We start from the raw sequence: 15,352 nt of genomic DNA, 5'->3' as shown, positions 1-15,352 counted from the left end.
GTTTTTTGGTTTAGAACTAGATACACTGGGAATGAACATTAAGCTTCCAGAGGAGAAAATTAAAAGCTGTTTTATCAAGCTTTAGATCAAAGAAAAAAGCATCACTCCAGGAATTGCAATCTCTTATTGGGCTATTAAATTTTGCTTGTTCGGTGGTCACTCCAGGTAGAACGTTTTTAAGACGTATAATTGACCTAAAAAAAGCCCCATCACAAAAGACGCATAAACAAAGAGGCTAGAGCGGATATCCAGGCTTGGTTATCTTTTGTTGAAACTTTCAATGGGACAGCCCTATTCTTGAATGATGTCTGGCAGACGTCTGTTACATTATGTTTTTTATACAGATGCAAGTAATTTGAGTTTTGGTGGAACTTTTCAAAGTGGTTCTTTGGACAATGGGAAACAGAATGGTTGTCATATCACATAGCAGTTAGAGAACTTTTCCCAATAGTGGTAGCGGTGGAATTGTGGGCACATGAATTACGCAACAGATGTGTACAATTCTATTCTGACAACCTGGCAGTAGTGTATATAATTAACAAGCAAACATCAAAAGATCCTGCGATCATGAAGCTGTTGCGTAGGCTCATTTTGCAGTTACTTAGATACAACATTATGTTCAAAGCATTCCATATTGCAGGTGTTGAAAATGTACAGGCAGATCTCCTTTCTCGCTTACAGGTAGAGCAGTTCAAAAACAGTTTTCCTCACATGGACAAAGTGCCAGTAGATATTCCTCACAACATGCAGATGATTTAAAGGAGACTGCATCCTACTTGTTACAGGCAGCCTTGTCGCCTTCCACTAGAGAGGCATATAAGCATGTATTTGCTGTTTACAAGCAATTTATTGATGAGCAGTTTCCTAACACCCCAGTGTTGCCAGCTACTCTAAAGATGTTAACCTTATTTCTTGCTAATTGTTATCAGAAAAAAATCGGCAGTGTCGACCGTGTCAAGCTATGTGTCGGCATTGGGTTATATTCACAAACTTGGGGGATATCCGGATATCAACCAACGTTTCCTTATTCGGAAAACCTTACAAGGTTTCACCAAACTTTGTTCAACGAGGGATGCCCGTCTTCCAATTACTCCACTTATACTAAAGCAGTTGATTGCCTCTTTGGACTACACATGCAACTAATATTTTCTTAAATTGATGATTAAGGCAATGTTTCTGCTCGCATTTCACGCATTTCTACGAATAAGTGAAATCACGGGATCCATTCCCCCAGCAGGAAATAGTTTAACACTGGCAGATATTAAGTTTAATTGTGACCAGTCTTCCCACCCAAGGTCATTGGAAATACAAGTGCAACAGTTTAAACATAGCGCTGGGAAACATATTCCAACCCTTATGCTGCCTGAAAATAAAAATAGCACTCATTTGTGCCCTATCAGAGCCTTGTGGGAGTTTAACAGGATTCGGAAACACCAAAGCTCTCAGTGTGCTTTATTTTCATTTATGGATAACACACCCGTACCACGACATACTTTCACAAAACAACTTCAGCTTTCTCTAAAATGGGCCGGTCTAGGGAAGAATAACTTTAAAGGACATAGTTTTTGTATTGGAGCAGCAACAACGGCAGCAATGATGGGAATCCCTGAAGAAAAAATCCAAATTATGGGCAGGTGGCACTCTCAAGCATTTAAAACATATATACGTATTCAAATGCTACAACTTGGCAGATAAGATGGTTAGTATAAAATGTAATCATCTCCACCGGCATGCTGGGGTGTTTCTTGTAAATTAGAATTTCAACAATCGAGATCCGGGGACATGGGCTTTGATTATTTTTTATTCTTTTCACTAAAGTTCATACAGTCCAGTACATGAGTATATGGGCCTCTGCACTTGGCCTATGTTTGTATTTACTACTCTGAGTTTGTGTTTATTTTGACTTTTGTTTAATGTCAAAATGTATATAGTCACGAAGCGAGATCTGGGGACATGGGCCTCGATTTCATTCACTGAAGTTATATAGTCCAGTACATGAGGACATGGGCCTCTGCACTTGGGCTATGTTTGTATTTACTATGCTGAGTTGGGTTTCCTTCTTACTGTTGTTTATTGTTACAATTTGTCTAGTCATGAAGCGGGATCCGTGGACACGGCCATGTTTGTAGTTACTATTATGCTGAGTTTGTGTTTCTTTTATTGTTGTTTAATCCTAAATTCTATCTAGTTACTAACTGAGATCTGGGGACATGGGCCTCGATTTCTTTTTCGAATCCATTGCACGGGGACATGGACCTCTGCACTTCGGTCGTGCTTGTAGTCATGACTAGTTGTGTCTATTAAATATAATATGAATTGACTTAATTTACGAACCTGCTAGCATTTCATATACATGCAAATGTGTCTATGTATGTTTTAATGTGTCTAGAGGTACTATTGTTTGTGTGTATTTGCTTCATTACAATGGGTAACCTGGGGACATGGGCCTCGGTTACCATTACTTACATATACCCGACTACATAATTATAACAACCTATATGGAATTTAACATGCTGTTTATTAGGGGGCTCTTCTTTTCCTCCTCGGTCGTACTGGTATAGGAGCATCGCTTACCACTAAATTATGATAGTTTTGATGCTCCTGTAGCAGAAAAAGGTTTAGATGGGGGGGGGGGGGGGGGGGGGGGGGGGGATTTTGTGTTACACCCAAAATGGTGGCGGGTTTTAACCCCCATCTTTCATGGTTCAGAGAGAGTTGTAAAAAGTTAGAGAAATTGCCTTAACAATGTGATGGTAATAAGTTAGAGAAATTGCCTTAACAATGTGATGGTAATTTAATTAACTAACTTGTCCGTCATTTATTATTAAATGGCGTTTTTCAATTCATTCAGGTGTTGGTGTTTTTTCCTATGTAATGTAACCATGAAACGAAGTACAACCCTTTTTTTTTTAAATGAGATATTGCCATAAATGACACAAAAATAACAAACAAAAAAACCCAAAACAAAGAAGAGAAGAAAAAACTCAACACCCCCTCCCCCCAAAACAAAAACAAACAAAAAACACAACACAAATGCATTTTAAAAATCCCCATAAACCCATCAAGAACCAACAAACAAACAAACAGAAAATTTCAACAAACAACAAAAAAGTAACTTTTTTCCAACAAAATATTTAATATTCAAATATGTTCGACATCTATATCAAATATTTACTTCTGTTATATTATCAAAACTTAATATTTTAGTTCCCCTATATATAGATATTAAATTATTTGTAACACCAATAGGACATTTGTTGACTGGACGAGAACTATATCCCCGCAAATTGTTTTTTTTTACCTATTCCCATGAACTAATGATAACAAACACAAATAATTAATGCCATAAACTGCATTAAAATAATACCACAACATATTATCAGCTGGGAGTGGAATAAAGGGGGCCTAAAGTTCCACAAATAGTTATTCACATTGTGTAGTGAAAGACATTGTAATATTCTAGCTCAATTGTGTGGGCTTTTTTTCTGCTTTTTAAAATGTTTATTTAATTTAATTTTTCTTATTTCTCGTTATCTTCTTCTTGTTATTTTCATTTTCTAAACTGGAGTTGGATAAAGGTAGGGGTGGGGAAACAAATATGTGTGTATCCTGGAGAGTTCTGAAATTGAACAAAATAGGTGTGTATCCTGGAGAGTTCTGGGAGTGAAAACAAATAGGTGTGTATCCTGGAGAGTTCTGGGAGTGAAAACAAATAGGTGTGTATCCTGGAGAGTTCTAGGAGTGAAAACAAATAGGTGTGTATTCCAGAGAGTACTGAGAGTGCAAAGGAATTACCCTTCAACGATTCTTTTTCTTTCGTTCTTTCTTTCTTCTTTTAAATTTTTTTTCCTTCAGTGTTTTACTTTTACAAATCTTAAATATTGACAATCAAATCCTGGTCACGCCCATGGCAAGGTGTGGCATATTGTACACCGCCACTCCCCAGGATACGACAGCTCTGTATATAACGACACAAAAACAAAAAACGAATCTAGGTTCAAATCGTGACCGAAACACTAACAGTAAAATGTATTGATTTCTCGATGACGTCAGCACATTCCTAGCTGCAGGCAATAGAACGTCCGCGATCCTTCGTGAAATCATTCCAGTGTTAGTGAGTCACGTCAATTAATCATCATCCCTTTCACCAAGTAGCAAGCGTCATTTCTGTATTCACAGGCAGTTTTTTTTGCGCAAACACGAGTTATTAGCGATTCCGTCAGCTAATGGCAATAATGACTACCACAGAACCCGTTAGAATTGTCACCATTACAACATGGATTCGTAGAATAACACGGCGGGTGAAGCTACCCTGAAAAAAGAAGAAAAAAAAAAGAGAAGAAGAATCAAATTTACTTACTAGTATACAAGATTAGTGGTTCTAAATCCGGGTTCCGCTGGCTTACAAACTAATGTTTAAAGCCCCACACTGGCTTAGCCAAGATTTTATAACGGGTATGGAACCAAGCAAACCCACGCCCCAGTAGGATCTGTTATGACTGTAGCACAGGTTATTATATAAGTTAGATGGACACATGACGTGATAGGCAGGGTGTGGGACCCTATTTTCACTCTCCCTCCTCGAGTACGCTAAAATGAAGCCCAATCAGGGACAACTAAAAGTACAAAGCTATGTTGGTCAAAAATGATGTATAATGCAAAATGAGAAAGAAATGAAAGAAAGGATTTTTTGTTTAACGACACCTCAACAGTTTGACTTGCGGCTGTTTGGTAGCTAATACATGGGTATCTCCACACATAGCTTGGTCTATGAGTACCAGATGTTACGTACTGGTTGGGACGAAGGAAGGAAGGAAATGTTTTATTTAACGACGCACTCAACACATTGTATTTACGGTTATATGGCGTCAGACATATGGTTAAGGACCACACAGATACTGAGAGAGGAAACCCGCTGTCGTCACTTCGTGGGCTACTCTTTTCGATTAGCAGCAAGGGATCTTTTATATATACCATCCCACAGACAGGATAGTACGTACCACGGCCTTTGTTACACCAGTTGTAGAGCACTGGCTGGAACGAGAAATAGCCCAATGGGTCCACCGACGGGGATCGATCCTAGACCGATCGCGCATCAAGCGAACGCTTTACCACTGGGTTACGTCCCGCCCAACTCGTTGGGACGAGGAATGACGTCAACAGTTCAACAGGTGAATGTTCTACGACATAACTACATCGCACACAAATGAAGAAACAAACCTATGTTGTCAGAACCGTTGTGTGTGGGCCTACTTTAAGTAATGATAAAATAGAAATTAAATGACACAAATCTCCTTATAAGAAACGAAGGCCAAGGTGTACTCGGATCGAGAAAGAATTCGAACCAATGCGCTAGATAAATGTAATAAAATCTAAATATTAATTTAAAATAACTGACCGGTGGTTCATCTGTGGATCCGTCTTTCGTGCTGGAATACGTCGTGTTCTGAGCCGCGTACATTGAATATGTCTGTTGTTTACGCTCTGAAAGTTTTTAAAATGGAAAAAAAATAATCACAAATGGTTATATGAAGTAGGTGTTTTGACAGTTAAACTGTTGCAGTATTAAAATCTGCGTGCTAGGCTTGGGACAATTCAATAATGTAGATTCAAGAATTTAATATTGTTCCTTCTTAAACCTCATACTATGTATTAACGTTTTGAATCTAAAGACACTAGGACGGCCAGAAACACATTGATTTTGCCATACAATGATAATTTAAGAAAGAAGTAAATAATGTGTACTTTAACGGTTTAAACAAAATTGTTATAGCCGAACATATCAAACTTGTATGAACTAAATAGAGGATATTTCAAGTTTTTCGTCGCGACTCGTGAGATATGATTGCAACAATTACTCGATGAGATATAAATCATATGTGACAAAAAATCATGAAATTTTCTATTTATTGTATAACTTTTGGCAATTTACCTTTATTTTTAAAATGCCAGCAGCAAAATAGTTCCGGCTTTCTTACAGGCTTTCTTACAGTAAAGATAACATATTTTAGAGAGAAATAGTGTTATATAATAAAATGGTTTATTTAACGACGCACTCAACACATTTTAATTACGGTTATATAGCATCGGAAAACCTATAAGATGATAATATTCATTTTGTTACCTACTCAATATAAAAAAACAAATGTGGGTTGTTTCCCCCCCCACCTCCCATCTAGAAACTGTGCTCCCTCCACTACAGGCTACCGACTAGAGATTGTGCCCCTTCTAGATATCGTTGTCACACTGTCTATTAAGTCAATGCCTTTATTAACCCATCAGTCTTTTTTTTTTTTTTTTTAAATATTATTTGTTTTTGTTTTTCGCACTTTAAACGGTACTAAACCCAAAGGTATAAAGGCGCGAATTTAGGAGGGGCCTGTTGAAGCCCAAGGGGCCCGCCCCCTATTTTTGCTCAAACAATATATATTATTACAGAATATGCAATATCCCTTCCACCTGTCAAGGACCTTTAAATTTTATTTTCAAAAATAACACTGGGTTTTGGGCCCCCTCTATTAAAAAATCCGGATGAAACAGAATTACGATTTAGAATTAAACAATTGTAATTTCTAGAGTGATGATTACCTTTAATTCTAGAGCTGTATGCCACCACTTCCAAAACGAAAACGACGAGGACTTGGTATGCAGCATAAATGTAGAGGATGTAGGAGACGTAATATTGAATCTGCATCTTCTTTATCCGTACACCCAGGATAATGTTAACAACTGAAACGAAGACAGTTTTAACACAATGTATGTATCCACACGTGCATTCATTCTAATCAGGAGCGGAACATAGCCCAGTGGTAAAGCGCTCGCCTGATACGCGGTCATCTAGGATCGATTCCTGTCGGGGGCCCATTGGGGGTATTTCCCGTTGAAGCCAGTGCACCACGACTGGCATATCAGTGGCCGTGGTATGTGCTATCCTGTCTGTAGGATGGTACATATAAAGGATCCCTTGCTACTAATGGAAACATGTAGCGGCTTTCCTCTCTGAAACTGTAAGTCAAAATTACCAAAATCAATGTGCTCTAGTGGTGTCATTAAACAAAACCAGCTCATCCTTCTCTATCTCTATATTTATTTAAGACATTGTATTTGCGTACGCTTATAACTGTCGTCAAAAAAATGGATACAAAAAGTGAATATCAAAAGAACAGTGAGTTGCTGCTGAACATTATAAAATATAAAATAAATTTGGTTCACAATTGTGTTTACATAGTTGCTAAAAATGCTATTTAAATCAAAAGCAAAAATGATTTCCCGTAAAACATTTCCAATAAACTTGGTATTGAAATTTTACTTTATTCGTATTTAAAAAAAAATATTTCACATTTTAACCAATTACCCCTCAATGTGAATTCTGATTAAAACATCTGATTTGACATTTGTTAAAAGCTGCAATAGCGAAAACCACCAATATTCGCTGGGAAATCTAAAACCACATTTATAATGAACCCGCCGTTTACAGTGTAAAGCAGATCAGACGTACCTGACAGCATGTGCAGAATAATGCCAATACCCCAGTGAGACCAGTTGAACATGGGTCGATTCTTTGATGCTGAGGCTGGTCGAAACAGTCCAAGAAATATCTAAATCAGTCAGTAAAACAATATTATTACACATTTGTTTTTAAATACCTGTAAATTAATATTATGATCTGTTGATAGTGGTGTTTGGCAATGTTTTAACCGCTACTACTACTACTACTACTACTACTACTACTACTACTACTACTACTACTACTACTACTACTACTACAACAACAACAACAATTACTACTACTACTACAATACTAAAACTAATTTTACTTATACTACTACTACTACTACGAGATTACTACTACTACTACAACAACAATTAATACTACTACTACTACTACTACTACAATACTAAAACTAATTTTACTTATACTACTACTACTACGAGTTTACTACTACTACTACTACTACTACTACTACTACTACTACTACTACTACTACTACTACTACTACTACTACTACTAAGTATTACAATCACTACTATTACTTAAACTAATACTACTGCCACTGCTATCACCAATTACAAACAAATAACACAACATTTTTAAATAACCTTATATTACTTTGGAAAAAGATTTGTAATAAATAAATATAGAAACTAATAAAAAAAAAAATATATATATATATATTTGCTGCCAAATATAAAACTAGTTTGATGGATTGGACCGAAGTATTACCAAGTATATTGCCACCCAATATTGTCTTTACGATCTTTGTCAATACCCCCAGCAAGTTGCAATGTTACCTGAACAATGGTAAGTGCCATCACAATAATTCCAAGAACAGGATGTATATTGTGGAAGTCCACAAAACTGATCTAAAAATAGAAATAAAATCAATTAACACATGTTTTCTATATGTGAGTAAATTAGTTTTATAACAGGTTTTAAATATTTTGTTTATATAAAATGTATTTAGCACCGACACTGCAACCGTTGTATTCTGAATTTAAAGGGACATTCCTGAGTTTGCTGCATTGTAAAATGTTTCCGACTAATAAAATAGTTCTACGATTAAACTTGCATAGTAAATTATATTTTCTTGTTTAGAATATCAGTGTCTGTATATTCAATGAGTTTCTGGTCGTCTTAATATTTGTAAGAAGCCCAAACTGGATTGTCTTCAAATAATTTCGTACGTACGAACAAAAAAAATATTTTAGGAAATAAAATGAAATTTAAACTAGTACAAATATTAGAACGATCAGAAATACGTTTAATATACAGCCACTAATATTTTATGCAGAAAAATATTTTTAATATGTAATTACAATCGTTAAAAAGTCTTTGTTAGTCGATCACATCTTAAAAATTGCAGCAAACTCAGGACTGTCCCTTTAACTCAAATTGAAAGCCCGTACGTTTAATCGTGCTTATACCGAACCTTTTCATTCAAAATGTAACGATTAGATTATTTCATAGCCAACGTCTGTTTTAAATCTTTTTAACTAACTTTCTAATTTATTTGTAAATGAATTGTGATATAAGTATTTTGCATTACTAATACTTGAACATTTTAAGTCCTAATAACATAGTTGTAAAGATAATGCATATAGTTTTCTAATAATACAAAATAATTAGATTCGTTGAATACACTGCAAAATAAAATTATTAAACAATATATACGTCTGCTGTGGCATCTTTTCATAAAACCGTCATGACGTTATATAGAAGTACAAGTATGTATATCTTTAAGACATTACACAGTATTCTCACATGGAGTATTATGTATATACAAGAAAGAAAGAAAGAAAGAAAGAAAGAAATGTTTTATTTAACGACGCACTCAACACATTTTATTTACGGTTATATGGCGTCAGACATATGGTTAAGGACCACACAGATTTTGAGAGGAAACCCGCTGTCCACTTCATGGGCTACTCTTTCCGATTAGCAGCAAGGGATCTTTTATTTGCGCTTCCCACAGGCAGGATAGCACAAACCATGGCCTTTATTGAACCAGTTATGGATCACTGGTCGGTGCGAGTGGTTTACACCTACCCATTGAGCCTTGTGGAGCACTCACTCAGGGTTTGGAGTCGGTATCTGGATTAAAAATCCCATGCTTCGACTGGGATCCGAACCCAGTACCTACCAGCCTGTAGACCGATGGCCTACCACGACGCCGGTTTGTATATATACTGAACAAAATAAGAAACTTTCGCTAACTTTGCTTGAACATAACTTGATGAAAACAAACCGGGGGAATAATTGTTATATATGCGTTTAAAGAGTGTTCCATGATGCATCGTTTGGTGCAAAAATCATGGCCATAGGTTAACAGAAACTGGGAGAAATTTTGACCAAGTGTGGTAGGGGTTAAAAAAAAAAACCTCACACTTAATAATGGGTATGACCACCTCTTGAATTGACCACTGCAGTGCATCGCAAGCGCATAGAACTGACTAAAGTGTTGATTTCTGCCTGTGGGATATTGTTCCATTTCTGAATGAGCGCTTGACGAAGTTCGTTGACGTTAGCGGGTGGGTTGGGACGACGCCTCAATCGTCTGTCCAGACTATGCTCGATGGGGTTGATATCAGGACTTCTAGCGGGCCAGTCATCAATGAAATCAATGCTATTTGTCCTAAGAAAATTTACAGTGTCTCTAGCTGTATGAGAGGTGGCATTATCATGCTGAAAAATCGAGATGTTGGCGTTGTTATGGAACAGAGGAATGACGTGATGAGCGAGAATGTCATCGCGGTAACGTTGAGCATTTAAATTGCCATTAATGACGACTAGTGGTGAACGATAACCATGGGCAATGGCTGCCAAGACGATGACACAACCCCCACCCCCGAAACGATCTCGTTCAAGAACAGTCAGCATAGCGTTCATTTCACCTACGGTAGATGCGCACCCTGCCATCACCACGTTGTAAAGAAAATCTGGATTCATCCGAAAAAATAACGGTATTCCAGCGTCGCCGTATCCAACGAGTGTGTACACGTGCCCAATTAAGACGATTTAGACGATGACGTTGCGTTAAAACGCATCCGACGTAAGGACGTCGTGCATGTAAACCGTTCTCCCGCAGACGATTACGAACAGTTTGATACTAATTCGGTTATTATGAAGCCCAGGTGTGTTAGCAGCAGTAGCAGTGACAGTTTGGAATCGATTGCACAAATGCGTGTTCATGATATAGCGGTCTTGACCAGGCGTTTAAACACGCGGACGTCCACGACGTGGCAAGTCGTTGGTGCTTCCTGTCGTTCGAAATCTTACGCGAAGATTTCATATCGCTCGACTAGAACTCCCAACATGCCTTGCAACGTCTTCTGTCGACATGCCAGCATCAAGCATGCCAATCGCCCGTTCGCGTAAATTATTGGGTATTCTTGGCATACTCAAAATGCTACAATATAAAAAACGTTAATTTTTTTTACAAATTTTGAAGCGTTTTCGTTCACTTGATAACAATGTCAGTAAGACAAGTAAAACAAATTGATCGAATACTACACGGGACATGTCGAACCATGCATGCACGTTCAAATTGAATTTCACGTTGTCGACGATTAACAGTGCAAAAATAATCGATAAAATTCATGAATCATGATAATACAGATCAAGGCTAATACTACCTATATAATTTCATTACACAATGAATTCTTTAACACAACAAATACTATATGTACAAATCGAGAGTTTCTTTTTTTGTTCAGTATACAAGGACTTACTTCACTTATGCCTCGGACCTCGAGAAATATTACGACAAACGCTCCAGTCACAAGGAGTCCAAGAATCAACATAAGAGAACGGTGAATCTAGAAGACAAAAACAAAACATCTAAAAGTTAAAAAAAGAAGTTTGTTTTGTTTAACGACACCACTTGAGCACACTGATTTATGAATCGTCAAACATTGGTAATTTTGACACAGCCATAGAGAGGAAACCCTCTACATTGTTCCATTAGTAGTAAGGGATCTTTTATATGCACCGTCCCACAGACATGATATCACATACCACGGCCTTTGATATACCAGTTCGCGGTTAACCATGTAAAATGGCGTGTCTGAATGAAACAGTTCTTGATTGCCATCTATCTTTATATACGAAATGAGCAATCAAAATTAATAACAGCTTGATATCTGAAACACACACACACACACACACGCACACACACACACACGCACACGCACACACACGCGCACACACACACACACACACACACACACACAAACACACACCTAGTCCAAGGTGACACGGAACACAAGCTGCCTGCTGTGTTAAGACTTCAGTTATTGTACTTCGTTGTAAGACAAAATGGAAAGGGATATATTATTTTAATGACACCTCAATACATTTGAAACTACGACTATTTGATGTCGGACAAGATTATTTTGACACTTTGTGAGAAGAAACCCACTGCCGCCACATAGACTACTACTACCGACATGTAGCAAGATACCTTTAATATGCAACATTTCATAGACAAGACAGCATATACCACCACATTATATGATGTACCAATCATGATACATTGATTGGGATGGTAACATTGGTCGACTCCAATGATGGAGATGAATCCTACGACACACCACGCGTCAGGCGGGTGCCCTACCACCGAGTTACAACACGACGGGCGTTCTTGTCATTCTCTTGTGTATACACGTATACATGTATTAGGGTGTATGCTACCAAATCAAATCCCATAGACAACAATAGTAACATATGTGGCTAAAACTCCTACCTGCAACGTATCAACCGACATAAACGCCACGGATATAAATACTACCACCCCTTACACTTAAAGTGAATCAGAAAAAAATGGGAGTCAAGCTGCTCGTTTCTGAGATAACGGGTAGCGTCTATGACTACCCTAGTTTCACACAAAATTAGAGTAAATTTTTTTACAGATACCCCATACATGTTTCAAGCACAAGGCTACTTGACACATCGGTACTAGATGAAATCAAATTGCACATTTTTTTTACCCAGATGAAACTATTATTTTTTACAACCAACACACTCACATTTATAACCAATCACAGGACTTGTGGTGTTCACTTCTCTATCAAAAGTTAGGTGCACCTCAAACTTTGACCCAGCCGGAAGTTATTTGGTTTAGTACTACCATTACATATACTGTCAAGAAAACAAACTTACCATGAACCAGACCTTCCTACCACAGTGTCGTTTATGTGGCCAAAGAGGTTTGTAAAATCGAGACACGATGATTCCGATGCTCGCACAAAACATCCAGGCGAAGGTCATGACGCACGCTGTAAGCAATATTATAATTATTAGAACATGGTCAAATCAGTCGAAGCACTCACCTTCTGTAGAACAGGTACTTACTGTTTTTCAAACTTGAACACGTAGATCTGTTTAATACGTGTACTATGTATAGAACAGTAAAATCATGTTTTATTAACAGTTTTGACGAACACACTATTGTTCTTCTGTTTCAGTAGTCCCCTGCGCGTGCCGTAACCTCACCGTGGTGCAGGGGTGTAGCATTCTCTTTCAGAATGGCCAATACAGCACAAATCCCCTTGTTTGTTTCGAGATATAATTGAAATTTTGAGTAAAAGTCAGTATCTATCTGTGATATTTGTATTTTTGCACAGTACTTTACACTGTGTTTTTATTTAAATTTTGAATTTTTAAATTGATGTTGATCATCACTTTATTTGTTTGCATTACCATTATTTGACACCCAATAGCCGATGTATTTTTCGTGCTGGCGTGTCGTTAAACATTCATTCATTCATTGTTTCAGTAGGTGGCTGCCTAGCATGGATGTGACTCCCTCAAGAAATCAGAATCAAAATTATTATGGGCAGTAAATCTTAACGCAGAGATGAATTTTACTTATAGAATGCAGGAAAATACATTTCAGGACATCTAGTTTTCAAAATTTTAGGATTTAGGAGAGAGCATACCCTGAACCCCCTAGACACTTTGCTTTGCGCCCTCGATGTCAGTCAGCCCCAACCCCCAAGTCGACTTGCTTCCGCCGTGTCTGGACTACATTTGCCAAAGGTCATTCTCTCTAGCACATAAACAGTACGCATTGCAGAGAGAATGTTGTTTTTTAATGATGAAGGAAAGACTTTTAATTTTGCTCATGAAAAGAAAACAATATTCTCTCATTGAACATTTTCTTTTCCTTGATTTTATTATTAAAAATATTTCACATTGTATTTGCTGAGTAGTTTATTCCCTAATTAAAGTTTTAAACATCAAACCTAATCAGATCACCTCATTTTACTAACGACTATGTGAATCCAAGACAACCCTGTGGTGTTTCTTGTCCAGGTGATATTTATGTTGAAATCTTTTTACCAATATTTGCACGGTTATGTCACCGATGAAAGATTACCAGGACAAGGGTGGGTCCAATAATATTTTTTGGATGGTAGGGGCAAACGAAAAAGGGCACATAGTCCAACCCTACTCTACACACTCACACACACACACACCACACACACACACACACACACACACACACACACACACACACACACACACACACACACATATATTTTAAGGGGCAGGTCCGACTGGGCGCCTACCACCCTGGGCTTTCTAGGCATGCGAAATAGAAAGTTAGATTTAGTTGTAAAAAATGTTTTAATAATAACAATAACATACCATGTACTTTTACTAATAATTTCCCCATAGTCTGTGGTTTCACTGTTTCAAAGGCCACAAAGTTGACCAGCTTCCCTGATACTGTGGGTATTGTGTTGTGTTGTCTCTTAAAACCTGGTAAAGCACAACAAAAACAATGAACAAAACATAAATAGCACCAGAGAGCAAAACATCAAATTAACTGCAAAATATAAATAAATAAACAAATATATGAGTGTGAGAGAGAGAGAGAGAGAGAGTCTAGAGCTAGATAGCGAGAGAGAGGAGGAGGAGAAAAGCGCGGGGAGGGAGAGAGAGAAAGAGAGAGAGGAGAGAAGATGGAGAATAGAAGGGAGAGAAAAGAGAGAGAAGAGAGGATGAGGAGAGAGAAAGAGAGTAAGATAAGATGACAAAAGAGGAGCGAGACACAGAAAAGAAAAAAAAAGAAGAGACAAGAGAAAGAGAGGAGAGAGAGAGGAGAGAAAGAGAGAGAGGGAGGAGAAGAGAGGAGAGAGATCCAGGAGAGAGAAGAGAAACCGAGAGAAGACACGAAGAGAAGCCACAGAGAGAGATACATAGAGAAAAATGAGGGCGAGAGAGACAGAGAGGAGAGAAAAAGAGAGAGATGAGAGAGAGAGAGAAAGAGAGAGAGAGGAGAGAGAGAGAGAGAGAGACAGAGAAGAGAGAGATAGAAAGAGAAAGAGAGAAAAAGAGAAAGAGGAAAAAGAAAAAGAAAAGAAAAAAAAAGAAGATAAGAAATAAGAAGAAAAAGAACAAAAATAAGGGAGGGGAGGAAAGGAAAGGGGGAGAGAAAAGAAAGGGGAAAAGAGAGAAAGGAAAGGAAAACCAAGAGAGAAGGGAAAAGAGAAAAGAGGAAAGGGAGGAGAGAGAGGAAGAAGAGAGGAAAAAGGAAGAGGAAAACAGAGAGAGAAACAAGAGAATACCAAAGAGAGATAAGAGAGAAAAAGGGAGGGGGAGAGAGAGAAGGAGAAGAAGGGAAGATGAGAGAAGGAAAAAAAAGGGAGAGGAGGAGGAAAAGGGAAAGAAGAAGAGGAAGGAGAACCAGAGAGGAAGAGAGAGAAAAGGAGAGAGGAGAGAAAGAGAGAAGAGGGGGAAGGAGGGAGGGGAGGGAAAGGGAGGAAAAAAAGAAGCACAGAGAAGAGGGAAAAAAGAGAAAAGAGAGAGAGAAAGGAGAAAGAAGAGGAGAAAAGAGAGGAAAAAAAG

The 15,352-nt window shown here is 37.8% G+C and overlaps 1 protein-coding gene across 1 annotated transcript in view; it reads right to left on the bottom strand.

The window, feature by feature from the left end:
• Positions 1 to 3,514: 3,514 nt before the first annotated feature.
• LOC121374637 (putative ferric-chelate reductase 1) overlaps positions 3,515 to 15,352 on the bottom strand; it is a 12,471-nt gene continuing 633 nt past the window's right edge. Inside the window, exons 2-9 of the mRNA XM_041501745.1 lie at positions 14,150 to 14,263; positions 12,659 to 12,774; positions 11,230 to 11,316; positions 8,293 to 8,364; positions 7,499 to 7,598; positions 6,589 to 6,729; positions 5,399 to 5,484; positions 3,515 to 4,312 (exon numbers count right to left, since the gene is read on the bottom strand). Coding sequence (XP_041357679.1) covers positions 4,220 to 4,312; positions 5,399 to 5,484; positions 6,589 to 6,729; positions 7,499 to 7,598; positions 8,293 to 8,364; positions 11,230 to 11,316; positions 12,659 to 12,774; positions 14,150 to 14,263 — 809 coding nt within the window. The 3' untranslated portion in view covers positions 3,515 to 4,219. The remainder of the gene's footprint in view (positions 4,313 to 5,398; positions 5,485 to 6,588; positions 6,730 to 7,498; positions 7,599 to 8,292; positions 8,365 to 11,229; positions 11,317 to 12,658; positions 12,775 to 14,149; positions 14,264 to 15,352) is intronic.

This window comes from Gigantopelta aegis, chromosome 6, assembly GCF_016097555.1.
Source record: "Gigantopelta aegis isolate Gae_Host chromosome 6, Gae_host_genome, whole genome shotgun sequence".
NCBI classification, from domain to species: Eukaryota; Metazoa; Mollusca; class Gastropoda; order Neomphalida; family Peltospiridae; genus Gigantopelta; species Gigantopelta aegis.
Note: the sequence above shows the minus strand (reverse complement) of the source record. Positions and strands in the feature narration are given on the sequence as shown.